Source organism: Lygodium microphyllum, chromosome 28, assembly GCF_053477565.2.
Source record: "Lygodium microphyllum isolate KBCC chromosome 28, Lygodium_microphyllum_v1.1.10, whole genome shotgun sequence".
Classification (NCBI taxonomy): domain Eukaryota; kingdom Viridiplantae; phylum Streptophyta; class Polypodiopsida; order Schizaeales; family Lygodiaceae; genus Lygodium; species Lygodium microphyllum.
Window position 1 is genome coordinate 82,121,690 of NC_141162.1, and position 21,494 is coordinate 82,143,183.

The following is a 21,494-nucleotide window of genomic DNA, read 5'->3' on the forward strand; positions in this document are numbered from 1 at the left end:
GCACCACAAGCACATACAAAATAGTACACATAATCTGGGGGAAAAAACCTCTCCTACCGAGAGTAAAAAGTGCCCCAGTGTCCTAGTGATCACCCGCACACTCCCATATGAGCGTAGGCGTAAGTAAGGCGTGTGAGATACCCAACATGGATGTCTTGCCTATGCCTATATTCCACAGGTACTTAGAAGAAAATTGGACAACAAGGCTGTTAAGTGCATTTTTATGGGATATAGCAATGAGAGCAAAGGCTACAGACTCAATGATCCCGTTACTAAGAAGGTTTTTGTCAGCAGGGATGTTGTTTTTGATGAAAAATCAGAATTATCCTTGGCTGGTTTGGACACATATCAGGCTGCCCGTGATGTTTTTGAAGGGCTGCTGCCCATTACTTTTGGTGACTCAGCTGGAGGTTCACAAAATGAACCTAATGTTCAGCCAACTGCTCCTATGGAAAGTGCAGAAATTCAGCCATTGGCTGATCGGAATACTCAGCATAATGCTGAAACAGAAATTCAGCAAGAGCTTGCACACAGCCAGGATGCTAGACAGCTACCTAGATGGTATTTGCAGACTATGCAAGATAGTCCTTTGGATGCACCCATGGCTGGTCGTACTAGAAGGTAAACTTGTTTGCATGATTCAGCACATACTATGGAGTTTATTATGGCAGCAAGTACTTTTGATAATGAAGAGCCTGAATGTTATGAGGATGCACAACACAGTGTGCATTGGAAGGCAGCCATGCAAGCTGAATTAGATTCTATTACTAAGAATCACACTTGGGATTTGGTGTCCTTGCCATTTGGGAAGAAAGCCATTGGAACAAAATGGGTCTACAAATTGAAAAGAAAAGCAGATGGATCCATAGATAAATACAAGGCACGGCTGGTAGCTAAAGGCTACGCACAGAAAAAGGGCATTGATTATGAGGAGACATTTGCTCCTACTTCCCGTATGACGACCATCAGGTCTATGATTGCTTTGGCTGCACATTATGGTTGGACAGTTCATCAGCTAGATATCAAGACTGCATTTTTGCATGGGGAACTTCAGGAGGAAGTTTATGTACAGCAACCCATTGGTTTTGCAGTTGAAGGCTCAGAACATTTGATATACAAGCTAAAAAAGGCACTATATGGTTTAAAACAAGCTCCTAGAGCTTGGTATGAAAAGATAGATGCTTTCTTGCTTGGTCAGGGGTTTCTAAACAGTTCATCTGAGTCTACCCTTTACGTATGTAAAGAAGGGGGATCTATGCTGATTTTATGTCTTTATGTTGATGACCTTTTGCTCACTGGAACACATGCTGATCAGATTTCAGCATTCAAACAAAATTTGCAGCAAACTTTTGACATGTCTGACTTGGGAGTTTTGCATTACTACTTGGGCATCCAGTTCATACATACTGCTCGAGGTATTGGGTTATCACAGTCAAGGTATATTGGGCAGCTTCTTGAGAAATTTGGCTTACAGGATTGCAAGCCAGTTTGTACTCCCATGGAACCTGGACTGAAACTGTCATTACATGATGACAGTGATTTGTTTGATATACATACATATGCTCCTGCAGTTGGATGCCTTATCTATCTATGCAATACTAGGCCGGACATACAGTTTGCAGTTTCAGCCTTGAGCAGGTATATGCATCAGCCACGTATGTCACATTGGCAAGCTGTCAAGCGTGTTTTCCGCTACTTGCAGGGTACTCGTTCTCTTGGGTTGCTTTATGCCAAGGGGGGACCATTGCATTTACATGCTTACAGTGATTCTGATTGGGCTGGTGATTTTGATACACGTCACTCTACTAGTGGCAATTGTTTCTTTCTTGGCACTTCTTGCATTTCTTGGCTTAGCAAGAAACAATCCACTGTTGCCACATCGTCATGTGAAGCTGAATACAAGGCAGCTTTCACCACCACAGTTGAATGCGTATGGCTTAGATGCTTGCTAGCTGATTTGGATGTATCTGTTACTGAGCCTACTCCTTTGTTCACTGACAGTCAAAGTGCCATTGCAGTGGCACGGAACCCAGTGTTTCATGCTCGCACGAAACACATTGAGATTCACTATCACTTTGTCAGAGAGAGGCTACATGCAGGTGATATCAGCCTTGTCTATTGTCCTACCACCAGTAATGTGGCAGACATCTTCACCAAAGCTCTTCCTCGTGACAAATTTGAAGCATTTCGCGATGCTTTAAATTTGATATCCTTTGGTGGCGGATGATCCTTGTACTCTTGATCACTCTTCACTCCAGGGGGGTTTGTTGGGTATTTTACTCACGCCTTACTTACGCCTACGCTCATATGGGAGTGTCGGTGATCAGTAGGACACTGGGGCACTTTTACTCTCGGTAGGAGAGGTTTTTTCCCCCAGACTTATGGCCTTATTATCGTATGTACTTATGTGCTTATGTTACACACATTTAGGCACTTAGTGTGTGTCGGGTGTGAACACCCCCCTACAACCCTAAGGTTTAAGGGTTGTACTTTGTACTTTCAGATTACACTCATTCAGTCTATTCTCTTGGGTGTCGTGCTTCAACTCTGTCTCTCACTCTCACACTGTCTACTGAATCCCAGCTGTACCTTGATCCTCAGCTCTCACAGAAGTTGCATTCATGCCTTTCTCTCAGAAGGCTTGGTTTTATCATGAGGGACTTTAATATGTGTGTGGATCCGTCTCAGTCTACTTCCAAACATTCCTCACATGGACTAGCATAAGAGCCCACCAGATTAGTTATTCACTCAACCAGTCTTTATGATGTACTTAGTAGTCCTTCATAGGACTTCTTGTACTTTGTATTTTATGTTACGTTTTTTTCCGAGGTGTTATTAATAAATTTTGCTTTTTGAAAAAAAGCAAGGATGTCCCTTAGCCCTTTGCTGTTTGCTTTGGTGACTCATCCAATGCTTGCTTTGCTAGATAAGGTTGTGGTATGGAGCTCATAAAATCTCTCTGTTTCTTTTTTTCCCATAAAGCTCATGAAATCTCTCTCTCTCTCTCTCTCTCTCCCCCCCCCCCCACCAAAAAAAAAAACCCCAAAAAAGACAAGGATGTCCCCTTAGCCCTTTGACTTTTGTTTCGGTGACTCAGCCCATGCTTTGTTTGCTGGATAACCTCGTGATTGATGATGAACTCATTGGTCTAACTCCTAGTGGGGTAAACATCCTTGCACAATCTTTTGTAGATGATTCATACATTTCTCAAGGCTGAGAAATTCAATGTGGACAGAAGAATGGCTATATGGGGACTGTTGGGTCTGGCCCAGGATCTCTACATCAAAGTGTGTAAGTCCATTCTCATCAGCTGGACAGAGAGAGACCTGAATGCTTTGGCCTGGCAAGGTGTAGCTATTTCCCTATTGAGGTTAGTGGATACTTGGGTTACCCCATTGGAATGGATATGGCCCCTAAAACATTTTTGAATTGGATCTTCTCCTGCATCTATCTTTTGTATTCAAAATATTAGGGTTGGCCTTTGCATGTACCTCTCAAAGTAGGTCAGATGGTAATGATTGATATGATATCTACTTTGTGCTTTTGCTCCTTAGACATAGAAGTGTTTTGATGAATTGGTGCAGCCCATTCCTTTCATGCTATGGAAGAAGCATGGAAATGAACCTCGCCAAGTTTAGGCCTCTTGGGAGCATGTCACTAGAGTGCATTGGTGGACATGCTTTGTTGGATGTTAGGATTCATATGACAACTTTGCAGAAGACTTTCTTGTAATCTTCGTGTGTGGACTGGCATCCGTTGGTAGATATTGCCAAGGCTTCCATTGAACAAGTAGGGCTTTCCTGTGGAAATATTTGAACTTATGTGTCATGGTCACATGCATTGAATTCAACAAATCAAAACTCCACCTTTTTACTTTTCAACTTTGATGAGTCCTCACAAGAGATCTTGCACTTCACTATTGGCATCCTCTAGAGTGTAGACTACCTTTACATTCTATCCAGGATGAGGTTTTGCTCTCCTCTGGATTGCTTGATTAGCAAGAAAAGAAAATGCTATGCAACAAGTTTAACAGGACGGCAAGTCTGGTTTTGAGAACAGTCTGAGATGCTCTCATTCTTGGTCAGCCTCAGGTTAGCTGTTTTTGTTGTATTCACCATTATTTCCGGGTTCCTTGAATTCATTGACTGATCTGGAACCTTTTGAAGGAATGGACTTGGCAGTATCCTCCCTTGGCATCCTTAGAGGGTTCATCCCCATAGTCAAATTGGGATTTTCCGCATCTTGAGGATTTCTTAACACGATTTGCTAACATGATTTGCTATGTCCTATTGCAAGACGTGCAGGGCTTATCTCAAGAGTGTGGACTTTGTGGCACAACAGAGCACCACCATCCATTCCTAGTTCTTGGGTAAGATGTCACTGCCCAGTGCCAACCAACTTACAGCCAAAGGATGCCTGCTCTTTCACCTTTTGTGTTGGACTGGTCTTTAGCATATCTGGAGGACACTGAATGCCTTTTGATACGGACACAGGTATCCATGTTCATATAGGTAAGGCTTCGCAGTTTGTAGTGTTGGCAAGTGGGTTCTATGGTTTCTGCTGGTATTATTCTTAGAGAGGTAGCTGCTCCAGGGATGGAGATTATCCGTTTCAATCCAGCTGTTCCTCCTTAACAATCTGCCCTTTCCTGCTCACAGCCTTATGGCTCCTTAGGTCATTTTCTAGCTGTCTTTGGATCTAGTTGGTTGGTCAAATGGCTGTTTGTACATAATTCTAGTTGTTAATTCAACAATCTCCGTGAGGGAAAAAAAGAGGTAGAGTTCAAAAAAATGAAGATTGATACCAAGTTATGTGTAGGCGACTTCCAATAAAACCCTTGAATGGCAGCTGGAAAGACTTCACTTGCAGCAAGAACAAATATAAGCAGCGCATTCATGCCCATCCATTCCAGTAACATGAAAGGCCGCCTCCAATCGACTATGTCCACCTGCAACAACCAAAGCATTGTAGTATCCCCAACAAATTTTTACAAGAAAGTAAGAACAATCCACAAGCAGAAGATAAATAACTCACCAGCATGTAAAACACACAGAACATCACTCCAGCAAAACTTGCTGTGTAGAATACATAGCTGAGGGTATATAGTGGTTTATTTAATGGCAATCCTGGCCAAAATGCACGTCTGTTATACCAGAACTGTGTTTTATTTACTATTCTGGAAAGCTAATACATGTGAAGAGAGACTAATGGAAAAGAAAAAAAAGAAGCTATAAGAAATATGTTGAATTGTCTAAGGTCTTACCAAAAGCAGTTAAAATTAGGCCAAGTACCATGAGAACAACCGCAAATGACATCCACTCCATGAGTCGTCTTCTATGATCCTGAAATACAAAAGTCATACCTTGCTTTCTGACATTATTGCACAGCCAATTTAAGGACACACACATTGTAATAAATTGCAAGAAAAAAGTGAAATTGTACAAATTGTATTTCACCTAGTTCCAAGTGAAAATTCAATTTCAAATAACGTTACTCATTACCGCTAGCTAATCCAGTAGTAACTGTATTCACTAACTGCAGAATATAAATGCTTTGCAAGAATTAATTATCAAATGATTTGAATCTCAGACCTAATGAGGCATCTTTTTTTTTCCAAGAAAAGAAAATTCTATTAATAACACCTTGGCAAAAAACTTGAGGTACAAGGAACTCTGTAAAGAGTAACAAAGTACACCACATATACAATGGCTGTGTGAACAACCAATCCAGTGGGCTATAATGCCAAACCATCTGAGGCGCAGTATGGAAGAAAGTGCCTGAATCCCTCAGATAGAGACTTTTAGTATGGAGAAATGCACCTAAAATCCACTAGTCTCAAAACCAATCGGGAACAACCATTGGAGCTTGAATGTTTTACCCATATATATGCTTCCTAATTTGTTTGTATAATGGAATGTCTGAGGTGAATCTAGCAATGGATCTCGCTGGACCCACTCTCTTAGTTCTCTCTTGGTTCTATTCCAATATCTACAAAGGCTTCTAACAAGCTCAATTCTCCAGCCGTACTCCAAGCAAGAGTGAGAATGAGGAGTTCTGTGCCACTTCATGTTCCAACCAGGTACTTTTGATGGTCAATTTGTTCCCTGATCATCCTCTACAGAGCAGGTAAAGCATCTCTCCATGACAGGCAGCTAGAATAAGAATATCTTCTCTGGTAGACCATCCCATGTAAACCTAAAATGTCTAAATATCCAAGTCTCTCCACTCCTGTGGGGTAATGATGCCTATTGCTTGAGTCACAATACAATAACCCTGAAGGACACGCAATGTATACCTCTAAATCTCTGATAATAGACTTGTGAAGACCAACCACTCTGACCATACCTGCAACCTGCCCCATAACATGGTATATATCTTATAGAGGATCTCACCAAATCGTTGAGAAAGAGAGGTAGTCTCCTCGTCTTCAAAAGTTCAGGGAGGTATTTGACAGAGCAACAAATCTCCAAGCTCTAATATAACTGCTATAGATCTAACCTCAAAGTTCTGGCCCAGACCTGTCGCTTTCATCTGAGGCCTGCATAGGTGAGTTCTGATCTCCTGAAATCTTTAAAACTGAAGCCTCTGCTGCGGGTTCTCTCCAAGAAGAAGTCCTTGAGATTGAGCTATACCTATAATGCTCTGATCTGACACTCTGCATCGATAATCCCTAGCTCTTCTCTAAAAATTGGCTGAATAACCACATCTCAGGTGATATCAGCTGTTGTTGAGCTCCCATCCCCCTTGACCAGATGAACTTACAGGCACACGTCCAATACAAGATTTGGAGAAGGCCTAGCAAGAAGCAATTCACCACATAGTTGCCAAAAGAACCTGGTTGGCCACCATTATCCTCTCTAAAGAAATCTCCATACCAACATGGCACCCAAAGTACCTCACTGAATCCCATGTGGTGCAAACATAAATGAGGTGGCCCCATACTGCCTCTTCAGAGCCCTGAGGAGCCTTCAGAGACTATGAGGAGGAAAGATGCTTTTTTTAGGACATGGGGTTTGGACAAATTTTTTCTTTTCTAGACCCACATGGTTTAGCATTATAGACCTCCCAACTGGCTATTCATTCAAGCTTTGTAACAGACTTCCTCTTGTCACATATTTCTTGATATTGAAGTCCTTTACAAGGCTGCTTTGTATTTTACTTTTTGCCTTGGAAAACTTGTTCCAAGGAGTGTTAATAGAAATTTCACTTTCCTCAAAAAAGAAGAAGAGCTTAAATAGACTAAATCACAGATATTTTTGAACTTGCATTCCACTTATTTTTCAAGGTTTTCCATAAAAAACGTTTGGGTGTTTAGAAGCTCATTCCATAAATGGACTAGTATTGCACACTTATTCCACAAAAGATCAAACTGACCTTGAACTGTGTCAGCACGTGACCATAATGAGCACCAATGAAACACGAGACCACAGCCATGACCGAGCTGCAAAATAGAGCTTAATCAGAAAATAAGTCTCAATCACAACAAGAAAATAGTAAGAGAAAAAAAAAATCTGAGGGTTTCTAAAAAACTAACACATCAGCCCTTTGACGAGCATCAGCATTGTCATTATTTGTATCGTGTGCTCAATACATATCTATGGAGCTCTAGATGTTATGAATACTCGAGTCACAATCACAACAATAAATAGCAAGATAAAACAAATCCAAGGGTGTCTAAAAGACCAACACATCAGCCCTCGAAAGAGCATCAGCATTGTCACTATTTGTATCATGTAGCACGTAATACAGGTCAAATTTCCTATATTCCCTTCATTTAAATTTGCTCAGTAAATATCTATGGAGCTCTAGACATTATGGAAAGTTGAAATGGTTGATATGCATCATGATCAGTATGGTCTTGTTTTTTATGCCCTTATTTCCTTGGACTAAGAAGTCTCTTTTGGAACTAGTTCAGCCTATCCGCTTCATGTTGTGGAAAAAGAAAGGGAATTGTTTGGGCCAGGTGTGGATTTCTTGGTAGCATGTGACTACTCCTAAAAGGGTGGGGGAGTAACTTTATTGGATGTTAATTTCCATATGGTTGCTTTGAGATTGCCACTTTTGCAGGCACTATGTGTGCAAAGTCATCCCTGGTCAAATATTGCAAAAATTTTCATTGAAAAGACTGGTATCTTGCATCGTTGCACGGTTATTCAAGTTTCTTGGTGGCATGTGCTGAACTCCACAAGGCCTATTAAGGTCTCCCAATCTTTTCTCCTTTCTCATTTGATTGCATCTTGGCAAGAGATTTTGTGTTTAGCAGTTTGGCACCCTCCTGATCTTCGTAAGGAGAAGAATTCACTGCAAGAAGAAGTATTGGTTACCTCCAGGTTGTTGGATTGGCTTGATAAAGACTTGCAACGAGATAAGTTTAATCGGATGGCTTGCTTGGGGTTGTAGACAGTCCATGATGGTGCCATTCCTGGGCAGCCCTGTCTTTATTCTTTCCGGCGCATTCGTTAGCACTTTGGGGTGCCTCATGGCTATCATGACATTTGGTTGTCCTTACAAGAGAAGATTCTAAGGTTCTCTCCATTGCTTGCTTTACAACCATCTTCTCCTTGGCGGGATTGGATGCTTGTGCTTTTTGATGATTTTGAGAAAAGGTCAACTAATCAGATCTATCTATCATTAGATGGTCGACGCCAAGAGATGGGTCATTGGAAAGGCCAATAAATTATGGCATATTCAGGACAACAAAAAGAAGTGGCAGGAAAGATTCCTCCAACTTTGGAAGTCTAAGATTCCTTATCAGGGTAAAGTGTTCATGTGGAGGTTGCTTATTGGGGGTCTTCCAATTGGGGATGTGTTGCGTGCTCGCAAAATCTCTCCTGGTTGCTGTGTATTTTGCACTACACGTGATGAGACATTGCTTCATCTCTTGGTCTCTTGCATGTGGCTCGATAGATTTGGAGTTTTGTTTCCCGTGTGTGGTCCTCAGTGACTCAACAGTAGCGGATATCAGCTCGTTCATGGATTATGGGAAGGATGCCTTCTATATCCGCCTTGCAATCATATTATTCCTGCCTTTTTCATTTCCTTCGATGGACAGCTCTGTGGCATATTTGGCGTACTCAGAATGCCTTTATTTTTGATTCGACCTCAGGCACCCATGGTCATGTGGCCGTGTTCATGGTCTAGTATTACGGTAGATCTCCTCTATGGTTTCAGTTGATCTAGTTCTTCCCGACATTGCTGCTCCCTAATATTCCAATCCTAACTGAAGGAAGTTTCAAAAAAAAAGAGCGAGCTTCCTGCCCCCGCCCCACTTGTCCCCTTACCAATCCCCCGCCTCCTTCGCCTTGAGGACACACCACCTGCATAGAAAGCAGCAAACCCCCCCCCCCCCCCGGGCCCCTTCTAGTTTCTCCCTCCCTCTGCAGCAAATTCCCCCTCCGGTAGCATAGCAGCATGATAGGTAGGTTCTCAACAGGGACGTGCAATGGAAACCTACGGTCAGAGATGCCAGCGCATTCTGCGAGTGCCCCCCCAGTCAAACACCTTGCGCGTCGTCCTCTTTGAGGAACAACTCTTAGCCGTCCGGGCCATAGAGCTGGAGCTTAAAGAAATAACCGCAACTTCCACACCAAACAGATGCTTGTTCGGTTAGTCATAGGTTTCCTTGAGTTTACATCTTGCATCAGTGCCCACAGCAAGAGTGGAGGCATATGCACCTCTATTGGCCTGAGCCTCACCCCCTATATACGAGACCATGGGGCGATAGTGGCAGGGAGGGTTCTATGGATTAGATTGGATATTCGGGACTCGTGCTTTGGAGTCCTCTATGTCTATGCCCCTGCTGAGGTTAGTTCACGCAGCAGGTTTTGGGTGGAGATCGCAACAGGACTCCCAGAGGTGGACTCCTGGATTGTTGGAGGAGACTTCAACAGCCTGGAGGCCTTAGAGGACTAGCAGGGCAGAGGCAGAAACTACCAAGGCATGGCTGGGGAGGAGCAAGAGGCATGGGAGGTCTTCCTACTGGCAGTAGGAGCACGCGATGCTTGGAGAGACCCAGCTTTCCACAGGAGCGAGAGGTCATTGGACTTCTCTTGGGGATATAGACGGCTAGGTGGAGTCTTGTTGGAGCGGCTGGACAGGTTCTATGTGGGAGAGTGGGGATGCTCTCGCAGAGGCTAGGTTGGGCAGTTGGAGGTGGGCAGTTGGTGGGCACCACTTTGTCCGATCATTGCCCGGTTCTCCTGACACTTGACCCCCCAGCATCTGCCCTAGACACACGGTCCTGTCGGATCCCTGACTCGATCTATAAGAGGGAGGAGGTGAAGAGACAAATTGAGCACATTTGGACTAGGGAGTGGGGCAAGAGGGATCGAATCCCAGAGGAAGTTGCAGAGATCCTAGCCGAGTTGAGCAATATCTGCCAGGAGGTAGCTATACATGCCAGGTAGCAGAGTTGGGAGGAGGAGAGAACACTCCGGCGGGACCTAGCAGCCATGTAGAGATTACTACAGGAGGCACCAGGGGATCCCATCCTCCACGCATAGGAGGTGCGCGGACGAGCAACCATTGCCGGCCTAGAGGACAGACACTCGGAGTTCTCATTCTGTACCTCAGCAGCCTTCTGGGCGCAGAAAGGAGACACGATGTGCAGGGAGTTTTTCCATGCATCAGCCCCACGCCTTAGGAGAGTAGATACACAGTCTTCAGGATCAATATGGGAGGACTTGTTCTAGCCTAGACGAGGTGATGGAGATTGCCACCGACTACTACAGGTGCGTTTTCCAACAGGAGACAGCTTCAGCTGCTAGAGGACAATGATAGAGACAACAGGTTTGGGATCACATCCCGTCCCTCGTCACAGAAGAGATGAGACACTCCCTCCCAGCCCCCTTCACAGAGAAGGAACTTGAGGAGGCTTTCCATACACATGACGGGTAGAAATGCCTGGGAGAGGATGGCCTCTCTAAGGCCTTCTCCACTACCTACTAGGAGGTGGTGAAGGACCCCTTACTACTGGCCTTCCAGGAGATTTTCACTTTTGGACAGATGCCAGGGAATCTTTCGGCAGGGCTTATCAGTCTTCTCCCTAAAGGGGGAGACCAGTTGGAGCTATCCCAGTGGAGACCGATCACTTTGCTGTCAGTGGCCTATAAGGCACTAGTAAAGATGATTGGTAGGTGACTACGCCCTATGCTTCCAGACATCATTCATGACACACAGATGTCCAAGATAGAAGCATCCTAGACAATGTCTTCACCTTCTTTGAGGCGATAGAGTGGGCCCAACACAGTGGTTAGGGATTGGTTGTACTACTACTAGATTTCGAGAAAGCCTATGACAGGGTGGACTGGGACTTCTTAGAGGGCACTATGGTGAGGTTGGGCTTCCCCCAGCAGGCATGGATCTGTGGGGTCTTAGCACTTTACAAATCGGCCACTAGCAGGGTCCTTATAGGTGGTAGGGGAGGGGAGGAGTTTTGACTGGAGAGATCGGTCCGGCAAGGCTTCCCCTTGGCTCCCTATCTGTTCTAACTCTTTGCAGAGGCGATGTCTCACTTCCTCAGGTCACGTGTGAGCGGGTTACGCGGTCTCTGGCTTCCAGTGAGAGAAAAGGAGCTGTTAGACTCAGAGTATGCAGATGATACAACAGTTAACGTAGAGGACAATGAGTTGATGCTGGAGAGAGTGAGACTGGCTCTCGAGGTGTTTTGTACTGCAGTGGGAGCGAAAATCAGCTAGCGAAAGTCGGTTGGTTTCCTTACAGACCCAGACTTCAGCACAGGTTGGGGCGTTCACTTGGGATTCAGATGGATATGCAGAGGACAGACCGTTCGTTACCTAGGGTTCTAGGTGGGACTCGACATCACTCCCGCCTAGCAGTTTCTTCCAATCCTTGACTCTATTCAGAGGAAGCTGACCTATTGGAGAATTGCTCGCCTTTCCCCAGCAGGCCGAGCCCTGGCGGTTAACCAAGTCCTCTTGGAGACGGCTTGGTACATCGCCTCATGTTGGTGCTTCGCCTCGTCTTGTGTAGTACAGCTTAGCTGTCTAGTGCGGTACTTCCTCTGGGCCGGGCCAGATGGCTCCAAGGACTCCCGGGCCAAGGTGGCATGGGCGAGCATCATCCGGCATCGGTCAAAGGAAGGGCTGGGAATCATAGATCCAGAGTATCAGAGTATGGCTCTCTTGGGCAAGCTAGTAGTTTGCGGCCTCACGCCAAGAGGGCAGACCTAGAAGGTCCTATTGCAGGAGGGTCTCCAGGAGTGTAGACCGAGGCTTGGCGGTGATTGGAGGCTATCCGTGAGATGGATCTTCATGACAGTCCAGATCAAAACCGCCCCCCCCCCCCACCACAGATCCCCCTTCCTACACAGTCAGCTTTGTGTGTGGTAGGGACTTTGTAAGGCCCTAATTCAGAGTCCCCCAGGTTGCCAAGAGGAGATAGACCGCCAACCGGGTATTTGGAATCCCCAGGTCAGCGATCGGGAGGGGGCTTAGGTTGGCGAGCGCCCCCACATTCAGTGGGCTATGGGAGGCCGGCTCGGCTTGTACCATCAAGACATGGAGAGAGATGTACAGGATGATGGATGAGGAGGTGTTGCAGCAGGCATTAGGGTGTTAGAGAGGAGTTGAGTTGAGGAGAAGGGAGATTGATGCAACAATACCTCAGGAGTGGCTTGTCCCCCCGAGACAAGAGTCGATAGAGCCCGGGGAGGTATGGGCCGCCAGGTTTTAACTAGCAGGTATCCCCCTACAGGTGGCAGGTAGAGTGGAAGGCGCCCCACATGGGACTTTCTTCACCGTACAGGAGGGGGGGCGTCTGGCACTTGATAGAGGGTAGCAAGATGAGGGGATAGTTGTCCTTCCATGAAGGAGGATTTGGGTGGTTGGCCTTTAGAGGAAGACATGGCGGCTAGACCCTTATGTCTTTTGGGAGAAGCTCAGGGAGTGGCGCCTCTGGATTTGGGAGGGTAGGCCATTTGATGAGCTGGAGTGGGATCCGGGAAAGTGGCTATGGCTAGCCATTGCGGTTGCCAAGAAGCCATTGAGGTTCCATGAGTACACAACCAGGATTGACAGACACGTACTGATGCAGGAGGACATGGATTGGGCGCTGTCGTGCAGCAGGCACTTGGCGGAGCATAGCATCATGGAGGCTTTTCAACGGACCTTCTGGCACCGCCTATGGGACAGCTGGAGGCCGAGAAAGGTATTGTATTTCCTATGGCTGGTGGCACATGGAGGCCTGGCGGTGGGGAGTTGGTTAGCCCAGATACAAAAGGAGGGAGGTTGTAAACGCTGCATACAACAGCCTCTGGAGTCCCCAAAGCATTGCCTTTGGTCGTGTGAGGTGGTGCAGCTCGTGTGGAGAGGAGCATGACGCATCCTCCGCCGTATAGCTCCCAGCCTTGGATATATCTCACGGGGAGCTTTCTGCTGGCAGCATAGTTGCCAGGTACGAAAGGTACGATATGGTACGGTACGATAAAATACGGTACTAATTAGTACCTTATGATTTTATAAGGTACGGTACCATATTAGTATGAAAAAAAATTAAGACAATTTTTTAAATAACAAAAACCATAAATCATTAAATGATAGATCATAGAATACATGTTTAAAGTGGAAATAGCCATTTCAGTATGGAATAAGATGAATAAATGAGGGTGACCATCGCGGTTGCATGGGCTACACAAAACATGCAAGACAACTACAATCTAGTATATCTGATACAAAAAAAGAGAGAGACCTATGTGACATGTCATATGAATGACGAATCTATGATGAGGCATCACTATCATCATCATCATAATTATCAGAACCATCTGAGTGCTCATCAAGAGAGTTTGAAGATGACTCCTCGGCATCTGATAATGAGACACACTCATACTCATCCTCACTGATGAGGTTACCATCATCATCAAATGATGGCTCCCTAGGTGGCGGCTGTATAGGCAAGGGGGGGATGTCATCATGAGGCACAGGATGTGAGCTACTAGAGACCTGCCTTACACATGTCTGCAAGCCACTCGAACTACCCCTCCTTGATGATGGAGGGCGTCGAATGACCATGCCCTTGCTACCACCTACTGGAACTCCTCTCCCACGAGCACACTGACTGCAAGTGTCACGAGTATCTGCTGCTATAAGCTCTCTATAGAGCTCTGCAAAAATCATCTCCTCCTCCTTGTCCACCTCCTTATGTATACTCAGAAGAGTGTCACCCGTCAACTTGAATGTATTAACATTCACCTACACAATGCAGTGATGCACGTAAGATTGATCATTGTAAATGCTAAAGTCTAAATTGTAAAGTATAAAGTTTAAACTTCAAAGTTCAAAGTTTAAAAGTTAAAACAACAAATTTTAAATGTTATGGTTAAGTGTTTAAACTTTACCTGCTTCGGACTACCCATGCTCATCATAGCCCTCATCATGCGTAAGTTAGTGCGGCAATAGACTAGCCGCTCTAATTGTCGTGTGCTAAGCCAATTGCGAATCTTTGTGTGAATGAGAGAATAGGCACTCCAGTTTCTCTCACATGCACCCGAAGAGCAATCCTGGGCAAGGACCCTCATGGCTAAGGGCTGAAGGGTCTCCAGTGCGTATCCAAAGTTTTGCCACCAAAATAAAGGCTTCACAAGTGACTCTCTCCTCCAACAAGTGGAAGAAGCAAAAGCCACACGCCCTCTCTGATCTGCATAGTATCCTAGCTCCTCTAGCAGTGCATTGTGGTCATCAATAGGGACCACACGAGTCAAATAAGCAAGCTGGTTTGAACGGAACTCTCTATCATCCATGACCGCTGGTGACTTGTAGGCCGGGAGAAGCAAAAGCCACATGCCCTCTCTGATCTACATAGTATCCTAGCTCCTCTAGCAGTGCATTGTGGTCATCAATAGGGACCACACGAGTCAAATAAGCAAGCTGGTCTGAACGAAACTCTCTATCATCCATGACCGCTGGTGACTTGTAGGCCGGATGTACCAATGCGGCAAAACCATGGATGGGCTTATGCATCCACGTCCATCTTCTCTCTGCTATCTCTAAAACATGTGCACGCTAGCTCTGTGATCATTGTACAAGCACATGCGTGCACCAATGCTACTCTAAAGAAGTGAATGAGAAGGCCCATGGTGGATCCCTCGCAATCACTCATACATAACACCCTATAAAAGAGAGTCACGACAATGACAATGGCACTGACTTTTTGCCAAAACTGCTCATTAAGGCATAAGCGCTGCATGGCTTTGGCATCCTCTGTCTCATGCTCATCCCACTCATTCCATAGAGTGGACACCACTGTCGCGCAAGGCGGACCGCACCTCATAAAGACGCTCCATCAATAACCACATGTAAGCAAAGCGAGTTGAAGAAGGCTTCTTAAACTTCAGTGTGCTATGCTCACGATACATCACAAGCACCTTTACCTTTACTGTGAAGAATGTGACAATTGATGTAGCTTTGCGGACCACCCTCTTCACCCACTTGAGCTTCCCAATGTCCTCCATGAGCAAGTCCAAACAATGACTTCCACATGGAGTCCACACAATCGTAGGGAACTCGGACTCAAGCAAACGGCCCATGCGTTGACAATTCGATGCATTGTCGATGACAGCTTGCACCACATTTGAGGGGCCCACCTACAACCATGATTTACAAATTAAAAGTTATGTATAAATCAAATTTCAATTATGAATCATAATATTATCATAATGAAAGAAAGTCAAACAAATTTAAAACACAAATTGCAATGTATACCTCAATCATTTCTCCCCCTCTTTCCGGTATCTACGGTCCGCAAAAGTAAGTGCCGAGTGGACATGAGACGAGTATGTTGATGATGCCCCGTTTCTTATGATCACTCCATTCGTTTGTGAGAATGGAGCAATCATATTTTATCCATGCGGCCCGAATAGGATCAAGGGCTCTATCAATCCTCTCCTTCTCTTCATCAATCTTTCTGGTCCTCATGTCGTTGAATGTGACACCGGTCCATCCTTCACATGGACCCACATTAGCAATGGCTTTTACCATATTCTTCCATTGCTCTTGCTTTAGGACATTGAATGCAAGATTGCACTCATTCGCCGTGTGTGCAATTTTAATGTCCGCAAGTCGTTGCCTTTTTCTAAGAAAGGCAACCGATTCACCCACATGACCGGGAGTTTGAGAGAGAGATGATTGTCTCTCCGGTACCGCATGAGCCTCTACTCTTTGTCTTTTACTGAAGCCGGATGCGGATGTGGAGCCCCTACCACCAATGGTAAAGGCCTCTCCCGCATCGGTTGAAGATACGCCCACGTTGGATGCTTCCTCGTTAGTAGGCATAGGAGTTGGTGCCGATAAGACAGTTCCTCCTCCTCTTGTGGATCCCCCTCTCATCTTGGTGAGAATCTCGTCCGCAATGTTTTGAGGGATCTCCTTGCATGGAGCAACTTGGCCCCCCATCTTGGAAAGATGCTGGAGAAGCCGAGTTGCACCACTTTATAGCGCTTCCCGCAATACTTGCATGTCCAATGGTGGGAGTTGGACTTCTTTGTGTCCCTCTCCACATGGATCGCATGCAAGTTGAAGGCCTTGTGCTTCTCACGAGTCATGGTGCCGATGACGGGTAAAGAGGCCCGAGAGAGAGAGAGAGAGAGAGAGAGAGAGAGAGAGAGAGAGATCCGACAGGGTTGTCCTTTGAGTCCTCTCTTCTTTGCCTTGGCGACTCACCCGGTCCTTTCAATGTTATCCTCCATGGCGGCTTCTGCCCAGCTGGCAGGGTTATCTCTTCCTTTGGGGCAGCACTTCATTAGCCAATCTTTGGCTGATGACTCCTTTATGATTTTGCAGGCGGACAGGGATAACATTCGCAAGGCATTGGATGTTTGGACGCTCTTTGGTCAAGCCTCTGGTCTTCGCATCAATGCCTTTAAGTCAGCCATTCTTAGTTGAACGGAGCCTGATTTACAGTCATTAGGCTGGCAGGGCCAGGTGGTTTCCCGTGGCTCCATTGTCAGGCATCTTGGATACCCATTGGGGGTGGATGTACGGCCAAAGGACCTGCTGGAGTGGATTTCGCAAAAACTGGCCGCGAAGTTTATGTATTGGAAGTCGCAAGCCTGGCCGTTCCATGTCCGCCTCAAAGTGGCTCAGACAATTATGCTACCAATGCTGACGTATTTCCTGCCATTACTGCCATGGACGCCCACTACTTTGAAGGCTCTCACTCATCCCATTCGTTTCATGCTATGGAAGAAAGATTCACTGCAGGCAGGCATTTCCTGGATTTCATGGTCACATGCATGTACCCCTAAGCGCATGGGTGGTGGAGCTATTTTGGATGCAGAAACTCATATGCTGGCTCTTCGTTGGTCTCTTTTTCGTGCCATGTGTGTGGATCATCACCCGTGGACCATCATAGGCCATTATTTTCTTGAGGACAGCGGGCTCCGCCAGGGTAACACACGGCTTCGGGCCTCATGGTGGCATGTTCTTAATGCTGACTCTCGATTTTCCAGTCCCTCTTCCTCTTTGTTACTGCACTTGGTCGGCTCTTGGAAAGTGGTGCTCCAAAAGGCCCGTTGGCATCCTGTAGGGGACTGCTTGCAGACTAATTCTTTTCAGCTGGAATTGTTGGCAGTATCCAGATTACTTTCATGGGAAGATAAACATCAGCTCAGACCAAGATTTAACCGCATGGCCCGTTTGGGTGTGACTTCGATTGCGGATGCTACCCTTGCTACTCGCAATGTCCTCGCATCGTTTCGGACTGCTAGGAGACTTTTCAGGATCTCGCGCGGATACCGTGATTTATGGGGGAAGCTTTCGTCGGAACTTCAGGGTAGGCAACCCTTTCCTGCCCTGGCTATGGATCGCCCTTGGCAGGACTGGGACCTTGCAGGCCGGTTGAGTCTGGAAAAGGCCTCTACTAATCAGGTGTATCATCTTCTCATTAAAGATCACCAATGGCTGGGTGTGAAAGCTAATACTGTTTGGGGCCTGCGGAAATCACTGTCATGGTGGCAGGCAACGCTGATGGCGGGATGGCAGAATAAGGCACCTTTCAAATGCAAGGTCTTTCTGTGGCGGGTAATGATTGGTGGTCTTCCTCTTGCCTCGGCCCTTTCCAAGCGTCGAATCTCGAATGGTAATTGTTTCTTCTGCACCACTATGGCGGAATCAGCCCGACATCGTTTTCTTTCTTGCCCGCTCGCCAAGAATATCTGGTCACTCTTGTCGCAAATCTGGCGTGCAGTAGTGGGGTCCTCATTGACTCCTTTCGATTGGGTTTTTGTGCGCCCAAACTATCCCACACCGCCACCGTTACATATGAAGATCTTATTTCACTTTTTCAGATACTGGGGATGCTGGCACATTTGGACCACCCGAAATGCTTTTCTCTTTGATTCGGCCTCTAATGTACCGCGACATATTGCAAGGCTTAAAGGGCTCTTGCATTGGCAACTAGATCTCATCAGGCACTCTGACTTGCTCCCTCGGGAGGATTTGCATTCCTGGCATTTGGCAATTGCCTCTGGGTCCTTGCCATGATTGGTGTAACCTTTTTAGTATACTAGTCCGGGGATTTCCCACACGTTGGCCTAGGGCCCTCGTGTCTCTTGTACTCATGTAACAATGTAATCTTGTACTTTTTTTCGTAATTAATACAATTACCTTTTACGAAAAAAGAGAGAGAGAGAGAGAGAGAGAGAGAGAGAGAGAGAGAGAGAGAGACTTAGAGCGATGGTGCCCCTGCTTCGTGCCGCCCTGCCATCGCCTGGTCCTGCACGCCTGGTCGTCGCCTTGATCTGCGCTGTCCGAGACTGAAGCCCCGCCTGTCTTCCTCGCTCGCTCGCGTTCGCACAGTCGCTGCCTGACGTTCCGTCGCTGCTCGCCTGACGTTCCGTTGCTGCTCGCCTGTCACTCGCGCCTTCTCAGCTCCGTCGACGCCTGCAGATCCGTCCGTCCTCGACCTTCTTCGTGCTTTCTCCCTGCGCCGCCAGCGGAATCCATCGCGCCCTGTTCCTGACGCCCTGCGCCTGCCGCCGTTAGCGCGTCCTGCGCCTGGCGCCCTGTCCACGGCCGCCCCTGATGCCCTGCTTCAGACGCCCTGTCCACGGCCGCCCTTGCTGCCCTGTCCCTTGACCGGACGGATCCCTGCCCGGCACCCCAGCCTGTCCCGTCCTGCCGTTGCGATCGCCAGGCCTTTGTTTCGCCCTTCTGCCCCTGCACGGTGACAGGTACAGCTCAGCTTTCATTAGCTGTCTTTGCAGAGTACACCCCTGGACAGCGCCTTTGTACAGACCATCGGGCGAGAGAGAGAGCGGGAGAGAGACAGGGTCAGTCCTCCTTCAAGATCAAATCGTCACACGATGGCTGGTTTGGATCTGGATTTCATAGACCAAACAGTGGCAGCACTTGGCCCGGATTCTGATGCCGAGGAACCTGAGGACATGGTTCCGTGGAACGAAGAGATGCCCCCTGGTCCCGACATTCAGCCTGCGGGTAAACGTACCAAGCATACTTCGGAAGAGATAGGTGTTCCTCAGGATCGTTCCTATGCTCAGGTTGCTTCGGATCCTGTGGACTCTCAGGATGTTGACTGGGAGCATTTGCTGGAATTTGCCAACACGTTGCTTGGCGATTAGGTTCAACATAATCAGGAAGCCTTTTCTGACTCAGCACCTGTCGATGTTTTGGACGCCACCGTGGACCCAAAAACTGTCCTACGCTCCTTTTCGGTATTTTATGATCGCGCTGTGATACTCTTCTTCACTGGTCGAATCCCGCTGTTTTCCCGTATTCGCCAGTGGCTGCACAGTCTGCTACAAGGGGAATGTGTTGAAGAGATTTTTGTTGGCTCCCGAGGGTTTTTTGAGGTTCTGTTGAAATCAGAGACGCACCGTGCTGCTCTCCTGTCTAAACTGCCTTTGTTTTTTGAACGCCGGTTGGTTCATGTGGTTCCATGGCGCCCAATGGCAGATTTTCAGCGTCTGCTGCAACGTGAATGCCCTGTGTGGGTAGAAGTGGAAAATTGTCCAGCTGTTTATTGGCCACTATTGAAGGATGCTATGGCTGCGGTGGGCACTGTTCTGGTCCCTCCCAGTCTCCGGGCAGTGAATCGCAACCGCTTGTGTATGCTATGGGACACTGCAGGAAAAAGGCCTGCTTGGTTACGCCTCAACTGCTCAGGCATGCATCCGTTGCACTTTCGATTGAAATGGGGCAATTTTGCAGGGCATTGCTTTTCCTGTGGACAGTTGGGGCATTTTATGGCTGAATGCCCGGAACAGCAACATACCTCCGATGTTGGCCATGCTGCGCCGCCCAGGGAAGATATGGTGTGTGATGCCCCGTCGCTGGATGCTATCCACCAGCCCCAAGTTCTGGCCAAAGGTAAACAACAGGTTTCAGGTCTGGATTCCCGCGCCACTGATTGGGTGGAAGTACGTGCAAAAAAAGGCAACAGGGTTGTTGCTGGCATGGAGAATACTGTGCCTACTACCTCACAAGATTCCATGCGTACATATATGCGCAGGAAGGAAATGTTGTCTTCCGAGCGCTCTGCTCCTGCTATGGTTTCCTCTGCCCCCCGTCATCAGCCCACCAGAAAAATGTATTCGGATCGTCCAAAGGGTCCCCCTGCTAAGCTGGCATTTGATACCAGAGGTAACGTCATTACCCCGTGGGACCGTCGTTATCCCCGTTCCAACCCCAAGCCAGCAGATATGCCGTCTACTTCCAAATCTGGTCCTCAGAACTCTTTTGCGGTGTTGGCGGATTTCTTGGACGAGGGAGTCCTGGACATTCTTGCCGACAAAGTCAAATTGAGGCAAGCTGTGCCTCGTACCTGATTTGGTTTTAACTACACATGAAAATAGCCACGTGGAATGTGCGAGGAATTTGTTCTTGCCACAAGCAACATGCCATGTGGACTTTATTGCATGAAAATGAGTGGGATGTCCTGTGCGCTGTTGAGCACAAGAGTCACGGTGAAGCCGGAAAAGTGGTGGATTGCAATGGCTTTCGACTGTTCTATGCAGGGACACAGGCCATGCATTATTCGGGAGTGCTCATGATTGTACATGACAAATATCAGCCTGTTCTTATTAAAAATGATGTTCATGGCCGCTTTTTGGTGATTGAAATTTTATTCGAAGGGGAAATCTTATGGTTACTTGGCCTCTATGCTCCGAATGATTCGTTATCTCGTCGGGAGCTTTGGTAGACTTTGCAGACCTCCTTGTCACTTGGCAGACGGGGCTTCTTCATGGGGGATTTCAATATGTGTGTGGATTCTTCCCAGTCCACATCGGAGCATTCGGTAATGGACGCGCCGGAAAGTCGTATGTGGCATGAGTTGGCTCTTGCTGTTCTTAAGCAAGATCTCTCGTCCTGGCTACACCCGTCTTCTACAGGGTTTACTTTCCAATCTGCTCAGTATGCAACAACATGGTTGCGACTGGATCGTATATATATCATGCAGAATGATGATTTTCTTCCCGAGATGCTCGACATCAAAGTGTTGCAGCAATATGCCTTGTCAGA

The 21,494-nt window shown here is 46.9% G+C and overlaps 1 protein-coding gene across 2 annotated transcripts in view; it reads right to left on the minus strand.

The window, feature by feature from the left end:
* The window catches only part of LOC148011682 (heparan-alpha-glucosaminide N-acetyltransferase-like protein (DUF1624)), a 352,978-nt gene that overhangs the window by 26,853 nt on the left and 304,631 nt on the right, over positions 1-21,494 (minus strand). For both annotated transcript variants that reach the window (XM_087670955.1, XM_087670954.1), the window contains exons 9-12: positions 7,375-7,441; positions 5,264-5,342; positions 5,035-5,126; positions 4,805-4,948 (exon numbers count right to left, since the gene is read on the minus strand). In XM_087670955.1, the coding sequence (XP_087527081.1) occupies positions 4,805-4,948; positions 5,035-5,126; positions 5,264-5,342; positions 7,375-7,441 (382 nt within the window). The remainder of the gene's footprint in view (positions 1-4,804; positions 4,949-5,034; positions 5,127-5,263; positions 5,343-7,374; positions 7,442-21,494) is intronic.